The 16,634-nt window shown below is 36.8% G+C and overlaps 2 protein-coding genes across 5 annotated transcripts in view; both read right to left on the bottom strand.

Moving 5' to 3' along the window:
- Window positions 1-15,214, bottom strand: part of mylka (myosin, light chain kinase a) — a 55,993-nt gene extending 40,779 nt beyond the window's left edge. Inside the window, exons 1-9 of one of the 2 annotated variants that reach the window (XM_044131644.1) lie at window positions 15,090-15,214; window positions 10,642-10,804; window positions 6,810-7,017; window positions 4,737-4,782; window positions 4,274-4,439; window positions 2,764-2,929; window positions 1,905-1,926; window positions 973-1,126; window positions 93-160 (exon numbers count right to left, since the gene is read on the bottom strand). In XM_044131644.1, the coding sequence (XP_043987579.1) occupies window positions 93-160; window positions 973-1,126; window positions 1,905-1,926; window positions 2,764-2,929; window positions 4,274-4,439; window positions 4,737-4,782; window positions 6,810-7,017; window positions 10,642-10,803 (992 nt within the window). In that variant the 5' untranslated portion in view covers window position 10,804; window positions 15,090-15,214. Of the gene's footprint in view, window positions 1-92; window positions 161-972; window positions 1,127-1,904; window positions 1,927-2,763; window positions 2,930-4,273; window positions 4,440-4,736; window positions 4,783-6,809; window positions 7,018-10,641; window positions 10,805-15,089 lie in introns of those variants that run through there. The other variant, XM_044131643.1, reaches the window with a different exon arrangement.
- Window positions 15,215-15,654: 440 nt separating this feature from the next.
- The window catches only part of LOC122839734, a 155,605-nt gene continuing 154,625 nt past the window's right edge, over window positions 15,655-16,634 (bottom strand). For all 3 annotated transcript variants that reach the window (XM_044131648.1, XM_044131649.1, XM_044131647.1), the window contains one exon: window positions 15,655-16,494. In XM_044131648.1, coding sequence (XP_043987583.1) covers window positions 15,860-16,494 — 635 coding nt within the window. In that variant the 3' untranslated portion in view covers window positions 15,655-15,859. The remainder of the gene's footprint in view (window positions 16,495-16,634) is intronic.

The raw sequence follows: 16,634 nt of genomic DNA, 5'->3' as shown, positions 1-16,634 counted from the left end.
AAAGCCTGCAGCTGCATTAAAATTATTATTTACATCAAAACTCTAAACTGTAACATAAAATAACCGATAATAATTGTAGAAGGGGCTCTGACCTGCTGCAGCTGGTTGCAGATGGCGCCACCTTGATTGTTTGAACCGGATCAGCTCGACTGGACTGAATCTGCAAAATAAAAAAAGGTTTACATGATAAACGGAGTGCTCCACATTCCTTATTTTAACATTTTAATGCCACTTGTAGCAGGTTAAAGAGTTTAGTTCACATGTTCTTAAAAACTAATACAAAGTGAAAAGAAAAAGTCCAAAACGAGCGGGCCATTCCAACACAGTCTTATTCTTAATTGACACCACGTCATTTTCGGAATGACGTCACTAAGACAATGGCGCCACCGGGCGAATATATTTTGCAAACCAGTAATGTGGAAGGTGATCGAATATGAATAATTTTGGTGTTCATGCCATAGTTTATTATATTATGAATTAAAATATAAAAAATTTAAATCAGACAAAATTCAAATTTCGCCCAAATCAAACAAACACAGTTTGGGTTGCACGTCAGTTAAATATATTGTATCTTAAAATTAAAGTTATTTAATCACTTTAGTATTACATTATTATTTTTATTTCTTTTTTTTGTTAATGGTTTATAATTAGAATATCCTAAAATTGGATCGAGACTCATCATCAGCACTGAGTTTAATAAAAATATTTGACGGATGACGGGTATTTATTTTACCTTAAATGTAGTTTTACTGTTGGCCAACAGAGGGCTCTCTCGTGCAGAACTGTGTAGTTGTGAAATTAACAATCACTTACTTTATCCCGACTCAAATGGTCATTTAAACGCGATTCTAATCATATTGACCATGTATGAAACTTGCACAATCATCTTGGTTTAGTTTAATAATAACACAGTTAAATAACTTCCTTAAAAAGGAAAGGAGTAAACATTTAATTTATGTTGCCTTCAGCTACCTGAGCGCCAGCAGTACTCTTTGCAGCCAGATGAGGGAGCTCTACCGGAGGTTTGCTCCTCCGGGATGCAGTTTGTCCCTGTTGCTGGTCTGCAGTGGGAGAAATGCTGTCCTCTACTGGTTTCCTGGCTGGTGGTTCCTCAGATGGATGAACGCTGCAGTTTTTCAACAGTGGGATGTTTTGTTTCATCTCACAAGTTTTAACATGTGGCATCCAGCAGGACAGTGTTAGTTTTGTGATTATGTGCAGAAAAAAAGACAGCTTAAGTCTTCAAACTGTGGCCAGCTTTATAAAAAAACAAACTCAAGATGTTATTTGCCAAAAAAACGGAGAAACTTCTATAATACCTCTAAAATTCAACACAGCAAAAACCTTAGTGCAAATATCTTGGAACACTAACTTAAAAGTATCTTTTCAGCCAAATATAGGAGCTTGTCTTCATTGAATAATTCCTTAATACTGAGGAAAAAAATAGTAATTCCACTATAATAATATCTGCCAGTGGAATTTATATTATTTACTTGTATTCTGAAGGATTTACTTATAACAACCTCCAATATCTTGCTGAAAAGTTACTTGTAAGTTAGCTTAGTTTAATTTAAAGCAAACAAGTTAATTTTAGTAGCAACAAGACCAAAAGTACTTGGTAAGATTTGCATTTTGCGGTCAAAGCTTCTGTATTTTGCAAGCAGTGGTTAGTGGTTACTGTGCAGAGGCGTTTCACTGATATGATCTTCTACACGTTTAACTTGAAATATAAAGTCTAAAAAGTTGATATGGAGAATACATCCTGATCAGGTAGTTTCAGATAAACTCTGGCGTGCTAATACTCTGAAAAGGTTACAGCAGGATGGTAATAGAGGCTGTGGAAGCTGCAGGAGTTTTATAAACCATCAACAGGCTGGAAGTGAAGTTTGTTAGAAATGTCTCACCTGGACGAGGTTTCAGGAAGATCTGAAGGAAACGGAAAGGAATCAATTCACACACTGAAATTCAAACTGAAGTTGGAACAAACACAAAAATCCTCAACAAAAGTGTCTAATCTTAGTTTTTATGTATAAAAACACCAAGATGGAGTTTTCCACACCCAGTATCAAAACCTCCAATAGTTTTACTAGAACCAGGCTGAACTGCAGCAGCTCCTCTACTGGATCAGAACAACATGCAGCAGATTTCACATCAGTGGCGTCAAAAGGCTGAAGCCTCCATAAATAACTCTGTGGTTTTTTATGTTTGTGTTTCTCTGGTTTTGTTTTTTTTACACAAAAATACTAACAACAAATTAAATAAAATGTGGCCAGAATATAAGTTTAAACAATCTTATAAACTATCATTTTTAACTCAAACATGATCATAATTCTGTCAGTTTCCCTTTATGTTGTTAATAGTTTGGTGTAAAATATGGATAGAATTATCAGACGGTGATACAAGCATAAAACTTTGCACAATTGTTCTTTAAATTATAATTATCTTAGCAACATTTACTAGGAAACTGTTTTATTTCAGTAAACAGTTTAGACTCGAAGGTTTCTGTAACCCTGAACACTATTTAAAAAGTGGAAAAGCAACTTTTCCATTTTTGTTGCTGTTGGGGAAATGTTGTGTTCGTCCTCTACATTTGCTGACATGCTGTGAATCTCTGGGGGGATTAAACCCCTTTGTCCTTAAAGCCTAGTGACGGCCCTGCTTCACATGATCCTAATCTCTGATTCTCTGCTTTTCTCTGACCTGTTTAATCCCTGCAGGCGTATTGAACACTAAACCATCCTGGCTTCTGATTGGTTGTCTCACCCTGAACTACAAGCTCAGCGCTGGCGGTGGCCGCTCCGGCGCTGTTGGTGACTGAACACGTGTAACTTCCTGCATCCTCCACCTGGACTTCCTTTATCTCCAGGAAGTGACGACCAGAAAGTTCAAACACGCTGATCCGACCAGAAGACTGGAGCTCTTCCTCCCCCTGGACAAACATATAAACACGTTTGTTGCTATTTGTAATTAATTCACAATAACAATTTCTGCTTGATGAAATGGAATAATTAAAAAATGGATGCTAATTGACAGTTGCAGCTGAACACTGCATTATGTGGTATACATAATTATAAAAATGTTTGACTGATGATGCTATTTACTTCAGTTGTACTCATTTTCTACAGTATTTATCTTTTGTATTTGTATTGTACATTTTTAGCTTCATGGTGTACGGTATGTTTTTGCCTCGCTATGTGTGTTTATAGTAATTTTCTTGTTTCTTCCAGAAAAAACACAGAACAACCTGTAAATTCTGTCAGCTGCCATGATTAACGACGTGCGAAGTGTTTGCTTCTCTCCGGTTTTCTGATTTATATTTTTTGTTTCCTCCAGTCTGCAGCCAGTCGTCCAAATGTTTCTCTAACATGTCTATAAAAATCTGTTTTGTTTTCTGAGTAAATCGTCTGTGCAGAAGCTTCCAGCTTCTACAGTTTTATTCAAACCATAATACAATGTTTTTAAATCCTGATTATAATCACCTGTAGACACAGCATATTTCAAATACTGTCACTGCTTTTGCACAATTAATAATCATAAATTATTTCTTCCTGAATGTTTGCAGGTCAAACTAAATAATTAAACTTCTCTGTAATTTCCTGTCATAAAAACTTCTTAGAGTAAAAACGTGCCTATATATCATCTCAGAAATGAAAGAGCAACATAAATGTTTCAGTACAGAGTCCTTTAGTTCCTCCTGAGAGTAAAGATAATTCTGGATTCTGCAATATTTTGTAATTATATGTAAAGACTATTGGATCAGGGTAAAGACTAAAATTATCAGAAGGTAATTCCTCACGTTTTATTTTCAGATTTTACTTATCACATGTTAAGTTTGTTCATGTGATAAGTAATTTAAGAAGCTGCTCCATGATTTTCCAACTACTTCCTGTTGTTTTCCTCTTTGTGGTTTGCGGCAGTAGCAACATCTAGTTGTTGATCATGTGACTTGTGATGTGAAAAAAAGTGTTTTCATTTCCGTTAAACAATTTGTTTTGCAAACCAAACCAAATGTAATAAAATCAAAAAACCATCTCAGGCTCGAGGCAAAACCTATTTATCAAAACTGAGAGGTTTTGTCAGAAACTGGCATGTTTCGATTCAGCGAATTTATTTTTGAAATGTCAAATTATTCAGTTATATGGTCAAAGGAAATGCAACTATGCATTCATCACTTTACTTTTGCTCAGAGTTCTGGACTTATTTTCAGGTAAATTCAACAAGCTATGAAATCCAAACATGTTTCATCTCTCAGTCTCTGTTAGGCTCCGCCCACCTTGTACCATGTGACCTGCGGCTGAGGTCGTCCCGTGGTTTTGGTGGAGAACTTCCCGCTCTGTCCCAGCCTGACCACCACTCTGCTGGGTTTGGAGATGAACTTCGGTGGACTCTCGCTCCAGATGCTGGTCCGGTTCTCCATCGCTGGGATCGAGGAGCGGGACCTGGAATCATGGGAGATGTAGTCACCTCTCCGCAGCGACCCATACCGCTTAATGTGAACTAAAGCTGTAAATAATCTGTGGTTTTATAACGTCTGAGATGCTGCAGAGGAAGCAGCTGTAACGGTAAATCTGCTGATGCGACTTCAGACCGCTGCAGGTTCTGAGCCTGGAGCCTCCAGAGGAGGTTCTGACACATTTAATGGACCTTGGTAATGATTTAAAGGAGCCGCAGCAGCAGAGGGAGTTAATCTGAGGCAGGAGATCCTCCAACATGACAGAGAGACTCTAGGAGCTCACCCTGATCTCTTCCAGGATGGCAGGATGTATTGCTTCCCGTAGTTTTCTGCAGGTGGAAAAACATTTGAACATCAGAGAAAAAGTTCAGGTTCTGATTAAGTTGCAGAAACTTTGTTTGGGCTCAACATATTAACAAAAGAACCCAAATTCCTTTACTTTCTATTCAGCTGCAACATGTTTGTATATACTGGCACAAAGTTAAAATTTCCTCCTGATTACAGATCAGAAAATAAACTGAAACAAACCATCTGCTGAATCAAGTTATATAAACTATCGTAATCGTTATAATAATAATAATAACATGCTGCATGTTAACAAAACAAATTCTTTTCCAGCTGCTGAACAATGTTTTCTCAGCTGGATGCTGATCAACGGTTTAGTTCTGCAGCCCAGTGGAGCAGAAAATGCTTCACTTAGCTCAGTGGGTTATTTTTCACTGAGGTATTTAATGTGGCTCAAAGTGGCAAATCTGACTGGACTGACCCTGACTGTCCATGTTGAAATAAAATGCTATGAATGCATTTAGAGGAAAGCAGCCGGGAAAACTGCTTGACACTGACAAAGACTACGATCTGCTGGAATCTGTTCATTTTGAAGAGGGAGAAGAGATTAAAGCGATCAGATGACTTTCTGCAATTACAAAAAACAAAACAAAAAAACAAAACAAACAGGTCAGAGATGTTCAGGAAGTTTAAATTCATCCAGGAATTTAAACTCGACTGATATTTCTGCAAACAACTTCTCAAAAAGCAAATAAGACAGCTAAACTGTTGCTTAAAAGCATGAATGTATGAAAAATCTAAATGCAAACCTTAAAATTGTGGAACATTAATAAACTGGAAAGAAGCTGTTTACATTGTGTAAATAAGTTGCATTGAGGATTATCTGAGGATCTGCAGTCAGAAGTGCAATATAAAGTATGTTTTCTTCTCTGTGTCCATTGTGTTTTATCTGCTACCTGATGCTATAAAATCGCTCCAGTCTGCTGGACTTGATGAATGTTTACTCCTTCAGGTATTTAGGAAAGCAAAGACACAAACCAACACAGCCGTAAAAAATAGAGGACATTATGTTGATTTATGAATTCTTTTTTTAATGCGACTCAGAAAGAGAATACAGTTTCTGTCAGATTAACAATAAAGCTTCAGGAGCTTTCTGTGGAAAGAACATGTGTGTATTAAGATGAGCCAAACTGCAAACTGGGAACCAGAGGAAGGTCCAACTGGACCAATAATTTACTGAATCTTTCACCTACAAATGCCTGCAAAGTTGTGGAAGAGTCTGTTCATCCGATTATCTCTGCTTTTCTCAAACAGCTGCACAAATTTATTGCATGAATCAAGTTTATAAAATACAATCAGGGCAAAAAGCAATTGAGTTTTTGAGACAACCAGATTGTAAGAAATATTTACAGAAAATGATTAGTTCATCCTCTCTCTCTGTGAAATGATGGATGGGACAGAAAGCTTCTGTTGCTGCTGTTTTTTAATTCACAACAAAATCTGTATGAATGTGAAACTTTCCAACAAATTGTGATTTAACTCAAATTTTAACTCTGACCAATCAAATTATCTGAGACCTGATCTGAACATCATCATACATACATTTGATTACAAATGTGAGTCAATATTTTGCTAATGTTGAAAAAACACAATTTTGCAATTGTGTTGTTTTCATCAAATAAGAAATAAGTTTAAACTCACACATGAATAAGTTTGTTCACACAATAAGTTATCAAAAACATGCAGTATTATCATCCTTCTAACACTTCCTTTCGTCTTTTCTACCAGTAGTAACATCCACTTGTTGACCACATGACTTGTGTGACGCAAAAGGTGTTTCCACTGCAGCCGAAAAAACTACCTGATGTGAGTTTGTTCAAAATTGTCGTGTTTCCATTAAACTAATTTATTCATTTCCAATTTGCACAATTTTCAGGTCAATTGAAACACAGCGACTGACAGGAGGATTTCTGCTGTTTCAGGACTCTGAGATATTCTCCTGTCATCAGATCATCTCTGTTAGTTTCTGTTATTTTGCTGCCAGAAGTGTGTGTGAAATAAGGACTGGTACCTTCCAGCAGGATCTCCACGGTAACCTGCCGGCTCCCCGCCTCATTGGTCGCCTGACAGGTGTAACAGCCCAGATCCTTCTCTGTGACTCCGCCCACCAGGAGGCTGAAAGTGCCACGCCCACCTCGCTCCACTGAGCAGCGGCCTCCACCAATCACAGGCTTCCCGTCTCTGTACCATGTGACCTGCGGCTCAGGTTGACCTCTCACCTGAAACACAACCAACAAAGTTAAATATCAGGTTTTCATCCAGCATAGAGGAGAATCATCACAGTTCTGGTTTTGAGTTTAGATGACCTGAAGGAAGCGGCGTCAAAGTTCACATAAAGTTTATAAAAAATATATTTCTCAGTAAAAAAATAAAAATAAAACAAATCCTCTGTTATTGATGTTTGACATTTCATGTCATATTTGTGCCTCTTTTCACAAAACAGAAACTCTTATGTTGTGTTTTAGTTTCTAGTTTAAATGTCTTAGTAAACTTGAAATAAAAAAACTAACTTACAAGTAACTTTTTCACAAAATATTGTGTTTTAAGTTGATAATTCCTTAATATTGATTGGTATCATTGGTAACATTTTTTTCAGTTATAACAAGACATTTTTCCCATTTTTTAAGTGAAGTGAACTGACAATGAAACTTACTTTTTGATCAATATTATGGAATCATTAACTTAAAACAAGTTCCTATATCTTCATAAAAAGTTACTTGTATGTTAGTTTTGTCTTATTTTAAATGTACTAATACATTTTCAGTAGAAATTAGATAAAACCTTGTAAGATTTTGCGTTTTTGCAGTGTTTTTTTAATTTTCTCTAAGGTTTTATATGCATATTCCAACATAGCTGATTTAGCACAAACCGGCTCTGTCATGTTTTTTTTTTTTTGGGTCTTCATGCCAGATCACCAAAATGTTGCATACATACATGCATAGTTGATTGAATGAATATTCATCAAGATCTAATTTGCATATTTGAAACCACATCCTCTTTTTTTAAGTCTCAACTTCTGTCTTTTAATTTGATCAAAACATCTGACTGGGCAGAAAGTTTCAAAATGGCACAATGTCTTGAACATTTCTCTGCTTTGCTTCCTCTCTGCCATGCATCAATCTGGGTGAACTCAGTAACAGCTCTGTCTGCAGAAACAAACATGCAACCTAAATTTTCAACTTCAATGGTTAAACCGTGAACCCTCATCTCTTAAAACAAATATTTACTGTATATATTTGAGATAAAATGCAGCCTAACAGAGGAGCAAATACTGATTCATGTTCTCTACAGAAAGTTTCAAAAGTCTGATTTTATAATTTCAAGTTTCAGACAGTAATGCTCAAACATAACTTTACTGTTGCAACAATAAAACACACTCAGTTAATCTTCCTTAAGTATGAGCAGACATCAGTAGAAAATATGACCAGCATGCATTTGCTCACATTTCAACATACTGGGCCAACAGATTCAGTAATTTATGGGACTGCACACATTGTTATGAGTAAAACATCCCGTTCTGAGGGAAGAAGCAAAAAAAACAAACTACAGAAAGCTGCAGAAATCCTGAGACTGACAAACCAAACAGCTCTTCTCAGACTTCTTAGTTTCAAGTCTTTGCTATGAACTAATTCAAGTTTTTTTCCCAGACAAAAGTTTAAGAATCAACTTTCCAACAGGTCACTGAAAGCACCGTCTGAGCAGGAACTGAATTATTTTCAAAATAAAGTTCTATCAGCAACGGCTCCTAAATTAACTAGGAAAACTTATGCAAAGTTCACATTTTGCACAGTTTTGTTCTTCCATTTGAGCCTGAACTGCTTCTAAAAAAAAGCCCAACTGCTTAAAAAACAAAAAGCAAAAACAGACAAAAATGGCAAAGAGTTAATATCTTTTGTTTCAGAAAAATTTGCCATTTCAAAAACCTCCAAATTTTTAAGTCAAAATTGACAGACGCAGCTTCCCAGCAACCCCATCTGAACCCATTTAGCAACCTGATCTGATCTCCACCATGTTGGATCAGCTGGTTTTACTGCTGTATATTTGCTGTACAATGGCTGCTGGAAGAAACAAGTGTTTTGTTACTGACTTGTCATTCAGAAACAACTTGCTGAATTCTTGTTGGTTGTGCAGGAGGCTCTACGTCTGCTTTTCAGAGGTGTACAGTTACATAAATGCACATCTGTTTGCAGCCATTTTCATGTGTGAGTGTAAACATTGAGTTGGGGGCGTGACCAGCAGCAGTTTATTTGGATTTAAAGGACAACCCTAAAACAGCTCATTCTGAAAGGAGCTCGAAATAGTCAGAACAGACATAAAACCTCATCTTCTAAGAATGATTTTATATTAAAACAAGTAATTAACAGGTTTTGTGCAGAACAATAGCCTAACTTGTTCAAAGAAGAATTAGAATTATTCTGTTGGCTGCAATCTACAACTTCACCACTAGATGTCTCCACATGAGACAAATAAAAACTTCCTGATGAACCAGTTTAATTCATGAAGATGTCAGGATTCCCTGCCAACAGGTAGCTGAATCCAGCTTCACTGAATCAGTGAAGCTGAGCGTTAACTGAGGCTGGTGCTGCTGGTCTCTGACTGACCCATGAAGACCAGAACCAGAAACCCAAACAGCCTGAAGCGGGTTTGTTTGTGCAGCATGTGGAGTACAGATGTGGTGACTGACGACTTCCAGCTCAGCAGCCAACAGGGCTTACGGCTCCATCTATCATGCTTGTGGACCGACGGTGCGTTCAGGCGCTCTGGGATTAGTCCTACATTCTTCTTACAGATAAATCTGAGGCGCCGGAGCAGAAATGCTGTTTCTAAGAGCGTTGGATCTTTTTACAAGCAGGAGTAAAAACAGAGCAGACTGAGTCAGCTGACTGATTCACAGTTAGACGGTCCTGATCTGAGTTTGGTTCCTGATGTTGAGTTCAGAGGCAAACAGACGAGAGATGCTCCTCATTTTCTGCTCTAACACTTTGATAAAGAGTCTTCTTTAGATTTTCAAAACATTTAGATTCAGAAAAATGAACTATGTATTCACTTGAAGATGTCAATTTATGGAACAATCTTGACATTAATTTCAATTCAACTCAAAAATACCTTCATGATCCCAAAGGGAAATTAAATGTTGTTATAATTCAAATAATTCAAAATTTTTCAAAGAATTAATGTAAAACAGCTAAAACTATTTTAACCTCCTGCTTTTAAAATAAATGTCAAAATAATTTTGATGAAACAATATGGGATGGAATAAGCTGATATGTATTTTTAGTTTATTGTTTTAGACATAATTGAAATATGTCTAATTTTCTAAGCTGAATGGCTAATTTTCTCTTTATATGTGAACGAGGGGAAATATAAGATTGTAAATCTTTCTGCTCTTTGATTTCTTTTAGTTGACACATGAACTATTCATATTTGTTATCAAGTGAATGAACTAAAAAATATTTGCATGCTCCGGAGATTATAACTTAGCAGTGATAGAGTTATTAAAAACCTTTTATTAAACCCAGAGTAGTTTTATTCTCCATCATAAACTAAGTTTGAAACTGTTAAGTCTGGGATGAGAGAGACTGTAAAACTCTATTTACATTCTGCAAAGTCATTTTCTTCATTCAGCTCTGAGGCTTTGATCTAAACTCAGAGATAATAAACATGAAGAAAACCACAAATGAGGAAGAATGAAGCAGCTCTGTTTATCAATTAGCTTCCTGTCGTGTGAACTGAGATCCACACCCACAGCGGTTTTCTGTTGAAGCGACTGCAGCTCCAGTAAAACGATAAATTATTCAGAAACATGTGATATTGACACGTTCCTGTTGGAGTTGATGCCTCACCTTCCCCTCCAGTCGGGCGTCTCCCCCCAGACTGACCCTGACGTTTCGGGGCGGCAGGACGAAAGCTGGAGGTTCGTTGCTATGGAAACCACATCCTGTTGGTGAAGCGGTGACCTCACAGAGAGAAGGAGGAGCTGCAGACAGTCGGACATCACTCATCATGCTGTTAGGAAGAAACACACACAGACATCTGCTTAACTTCAACTTTCATTACAAGTTTCAAACTTAATTTACTTAATATTACTATAAATATATATTTCAACTTTAACCAACAGAAACTGTCAGGGCTCCAGATAAAGCTGCTTTCCAACAGATCAATCTAGAGTTAAACAGCATTAGGAGAAAAACATGACAGGAATATTAGATTAAAAAATGTGGAAATAAAAAAAACAAAAAAAAAAACACAATATTAAAATCTTTTTGATGTTTTCACAATAAAGATTAATATCAGGTGGATGACTGGATGCTAACTGGCTGTTAGCTGGTTTTAACTGAATATAGTTGAGCTCAACAGTCCAACAATTTTAAGACTTTATCTGTCATTTTTTATGTGTAGTTGCAGTTTGGGGAACTATAATGAAGTGTCAAAGTCATTATAGATAAAATATTATCACTTGAGGATTTTCTGAAATCAGTGAATATTCATGTTTTTTTCTTGTAAATGTGTAAAATTATGGGGTTGAACTTTCCTCCCAAAAAAAACTTCATAACCCTGAGATTAGTTTTTTGTTTACAAGAAAAATATTGGATACTCTCTGATGTTGAAAAGTCTTAATTTGCAAGTTTTGAGAATAGAGATTATAAAAATCACACAATTCTAAACCAAACATGGATGAACTCCTGTAGGTTTGAAGTGGTAAACCTCAGATATCTGGATATTTCCTAACATTTAAATGGTACATTTGGACTCTTTTCATATAACAACTCGTCTCCCAGTCAGACTCAATGCCGCCATGTTGTAGCTGCTTCTTCACATTTATGCTGGATCCTGTTTGAGGCGTCCATATTGAATTTGCACTCAGGAGACGTTCTGATACTCTAAAAAGCCCAGATCTACAACTTACACTTTAGGAAGTATCCAGATGTGCATCTCATTAATAAACCACCTCAGTGTTAGAGGACTTCTTCCACTTTTTGTTGCAAATATCTGACTCTATGATTTCAGTAAACTTAAACTTAAAACTCCACAATTTATGTCAGAAAAAATGTTTTGTTTTATGCCTTTAATCATGGAAAACTACATTTCTTTCTTGCCACTGTACAATTTTTGGAGATAAAAACATAACCATGTTTTTGTAAATATGTGCAATTCAACTTAAAATGTATTTTTTTCTATCAACCATGTCCCCAATACTCTGTTTTAGAGAACAGACCAATGACCAACTTGAGCTTATTTTAGGGATTAGCTGAATGTTTTCTTCATGTCTGCTGGATGTCGTAGATTTTTGGCCAAATGTGGCAGGTTGGTTATTTTATCTGTATTTTCTGAACAAACAGCAGAAGCTGTTGGTCACTTTCCTGTTCAAACTCTCTGCTGCTGCCTTACAAGGATTTTAAACCTTCAATATTTGCTATCAACTTTCTCTAAATGAAGCATTTTTATCTAAACATTGATTTTTGTTTCCATTTAATTTAACAGAACGACCTGAGTGAAACAACATCAAACGAAATCGGTATCAGAATTGGGCAGGAAACTTTTTTGTTTGTGCTGCTATCATTTTGAAAATAATAAATATTTTCAGAGGTCATAAAAGGTCATTTGGCCTCGTCAAATTTTATGACTAAACTTCACAAGTGTCCATCAACTCTGCTACTTTTGTGCTGATAAAATTTGTTTGTGCTGCTTTTTTTTTGAATATATTAATGAATTGTTGTATTGCAGCCAATTGGGTTTGTCCTTATATCATTTGAAATTCAAATTAATGAACATGTTTCCAGAGATCAGAGGTAAACTGGACCACCGCTTTTGAAAAATCAATCTGAATTGGTGTCCATCAACTCTGCTACGTTTGTGCAGCAGAAATTTCCATTTGTGATTCTTTTGTTTGGAAGATATGATGTTTGACCTCTGATAAACTCTTGAAACTATTTCATTATTATCTTTAAAATGATAGCGGCACAAATAAAAGCTTTTGCAGCACAAATGTAACAGAGCTGATTGACACCACTTTTCTTTGATTTTGTAAAAGTGGGGTGGGTGACTGGTTGACCTTTCATGACCTCTGCAAACATTTATTCATATTTTTAAAACAGCAGTAGAAACAAAAATCTTTGCTGCACAAACATTTGACGCTGATTTTGCTTGATTTGAAGATGATGAAGGAAACAGAAGTTTGTCGGACTTTCTTCATGTGATCCGAACAGAAAATAAAAACTTGAAATCCTGCAGAGAAGCTGAAGGTCACAGAAACTCCTCGGTTCTGTTGGTACCGGTTCCGATGAAGTCATGTGACCTGCGAACAAACAGCTGATAGCAGATCAATAACAGTTTCAGCCTCAGATAAAACCCAACACTGTGACTCTGAATGATGGGAATGTTTGTTATCAGCAGGTTCTGTTGATTCTGTCAGAACCAACAGAACCAGCAACCAGAGAGAGAGAGAGACTGAGGTCAGGGAACGCTCTCAGCCGTCTGTGTTTGTTCGTTATCAGGACAGAAACGGTTTGCTGTTGATTCTCACACTGAACCACAAACTCTGGGAACTGGAAGCCTGAGCTCAACGTTTACTGGTGAAAACTGGTTTCATTTAAATGGATCCAAAAATCCAAATAAAGCTGCTACAGACGTCGTAACTACAGATCACACTTCAAAACAAGAGCAGCTCTCATGGTCCAATAAAAGAAGCTGCTTTAATCCCAGATAAACTGATGTTCAGTTTGATGATGTCACATCAGGTCATGATGCTGCCATCTCAGCTTCACAACCTTAGACCAGTAAGAACCACAGTCTCCCAGTAACAAACTGGATGCAGGTCAGACCTGAGCTTTTTAAACAGATTTTAATTCTGTTAAAGAACAAACCAACATGTCAACAAAAGATGACATGTTGGTTATAATAAACAAGCAAAGATGCTCTAATTAATTAGCAATTTAAATATTAATTTAACTAAATGAAAGTAGTAATTATTTCAATCAATTGTCAACTATTTTAGTAATTTATTAATCATTAACTGGAAAATAGACTTAGAAAAAAACCCACATTTGCTGAAAGAACAAAACACTGAGAGCAGTAATTAGGGTAAAACTTAAAAAACATGTTTTCATTTTCATTTTGATTTTAAGATAACCCAGAACTCGTCATTTAAGCAGTTTTAGCTTAAATCCTGTAAAATAAATCACCATTTAAACACCTTTTGCTGTCCGATTATTAAAATAGTCAACAGATCAGCCCAACACTGTGTTGATGTTGAGTTAAGCAGAAAGATTCTCATGTGTTCATGTTAAAAATATAGTTTTAGCTGCAGATGTTTCATTTGCTATAAACCAGCAAACATTCACTAAATGAAATCTGTTATTGCACATTAGACAATGAAATGTTTTTTATTTATCATTTAAAAATGAATTGAATTATTTAGCTCTAAATTTGTTGCAGTTTTATTATGAGGAGCTTTAATTTCTTCAAACTCTTCTCTCCTGGACTAATCAACTGAACAGTTAATGATGATCAACTTGATTAAAGATCAAAAACTTCAGCAGCTGGACTGAGAGTTCAACCTCAGGTTCATCTGAAGCGTTTGTGTCCTGAAAACTTCCCATCATGCTGCAGGTTTTAATCAGAGCAGATTCCTTCCTGTCAGTCGACCGTTTCACAAACATCCTTCACAGCTGAGAGACTCGGTTTCTGGTTCCCACATTCGGCCTCAGAGATTCACACAGAAACGACACGTTTGATTCCCAGAGAGCAGCTTCAGAGTCTGAGGTCAGGAGGAAACCATCAGGTGATGAAGCTGCTGGTTGATACATGATGTCTGACTTTAAACAGCTTCAGCTGCTGATCTCACTCTGATCAGTGACCAGCTTTGCTCTGGTTCTGGTTATCAGCTCAGATTCTGATGAAAACAGCTAGATGAGACACATTAATGTGATAAAACACATTTAAAGAGTCTCCAGGTGATGATTGTCCATCATGTGAGACTGAATCACATCCCAGCTCTGAACAGGCTGCAGCAGTTCAGTCTGACTGATGATCCTTCATCTACATTTCTCTGCAGCAGCCAGAAGAAAACAGGAAAACTGAAACAGACTCTTCATTTCATCACCAAACATCAGGAGAACATGCAGCAGAAAGGCCACCAGACTGACCTTTGACCTGGAAAACTGAGATAATCTGCAGGTTGTTTCCAGACATGAAGACATTAAAGATGAAGGTGAAGAAGCTCTGACTCCGCCCACCTCAGAGGTTGAAGGTAACAAGCAGCTACAGGTGAAAGTTAGTGAGCAGGTCTGACCTGATGCAGCAGCAGGAGGAGAACTTCAGTCCTCTGAGCAGAAACTGTTCTTCACTCCAACAAGCCGTTCATTCAGCAGCAGGACTCCTCCTCTTCCTCACTCTCTTCCTCCTGCTGCTCCTCTGAGATCTCCTCTGTCTGTCACAGAGGAAGAGGAGGAGCTCAGATCATGATGAAGGTCTCTGTTCAGACTCAACTTCGAGCAGCTCTGACGTCATTAAATGTGGCGCAACTTAAACCAAGAAAAACATTTTCTGGTTTAAGTGCGCCATCTAGAGATTAAATTGATTACTGTATCTACCTCTTGCAAGAAATGTTGGAATAAGTATTAAAACAGATTTTTTTTTTTTTATATGTGGTTTATATATTTTCTTCTAAAATTACAAAAACAAGTAAACTTTCAGGGAGCAACACTAATTTATCATTCAAGGGAATTTAAGTTTTAAAACATTCACACCTGCATGTTGACCTTTCAGGTCCAAACTAATCTTTTAAACCAAAATCCAAACGACCCCAAAAGGAGAATAAAAACCACAACAAACAGAAGGGAGGCAGAACAACCAGGTTAAATAAAAATGTACTTTTGTTTTTAATTCAATGTACAAATTCAAGACTGTACAACTGATTTATGGCTTCTAGTTCTAAACAGCAAAAGATAGACCATGAAATTTTTTTTGCAATTGTATTAATTAGTAAAACAAACAGACCAAACAAAACCAAACTATGCACATTGTCTGAATTATTAAGAACAAAAGAAAGAATAATAAATCTCATGATAGACATTTGAACCAAGCTGGATGTTTTCTCTGAGACTCCACCAACTTTGGGTTTCTCCCCAACTCTACGGCTCCTTTCAGGATCGCTTCCTGGGGTCTAAGAGGACACAGGACTTTATACTGAGGTCCAAACTGATCAGTGATGTGCTGACGTAGAATCTGGCTCTCAGCCAAACCTCCCACCAACACAATATTACCAATGTTGAGATTTTTGTTTACTATTTCTCTGAGTTTCTTGGTGATTTCCTGCAGACTCTCATCATAGAAAGATCTCAGTTTCTCTCTGGAGATTCTGATGGATCCATCATCCCAGGAAGCTCCATCCACTGAATCAAAGAATGTTTCAATCTGTTTCTCTTTCTGAGCTTTGTCTCTCAGGTTATCCGGGCAACTGATCTGAACATCTTCATCCAAATGTTTGAGACGAGTAAAATCATACATCAGTTTTTGAACCTCATTGGGGAAGTTTTTCTCATATTCCTTCCAGACTCCATAAGAGAAGATTTTTCTCAGAAACTCTTTGAATTTGTTGTCCACATGTTTTCCTCCCCAATATATTCCAGAGGCCTCATGCAGCTTCTTCAAGGCTCCTCCTTTCAGGACTTCATGAACAGTGAAGTGACTGTAATCTGTTGGCAGTCAGGAAGAGAATAAAACAGATTAATGGAAAAAATCTCAGGAAACAACTTATCGCACATTACAACTCACATTCGACAAACATTAATCAAAGAGATTATTTCATTCATTCATCATTTATCCAATTGTCCCC

Source organism: Gambusia affinis, linkage group LG11, assembly GCF_019740435.1.
Source record: "Gambusia affinis linkage group LG11, SWU_Gaff_1.0, whole genome shotgun sequence".
In the NCBI taxonomy this organism is placed as follows: Eukaryota; Metazoa; Chordata; class Actinopteri; order Cyprinodontiformes; family Poeciliidae; genus Gambusia; species Gambusia affinis.
This window is presented reverse-complemented; position numbering and strand designations above follow the sequence as displayed.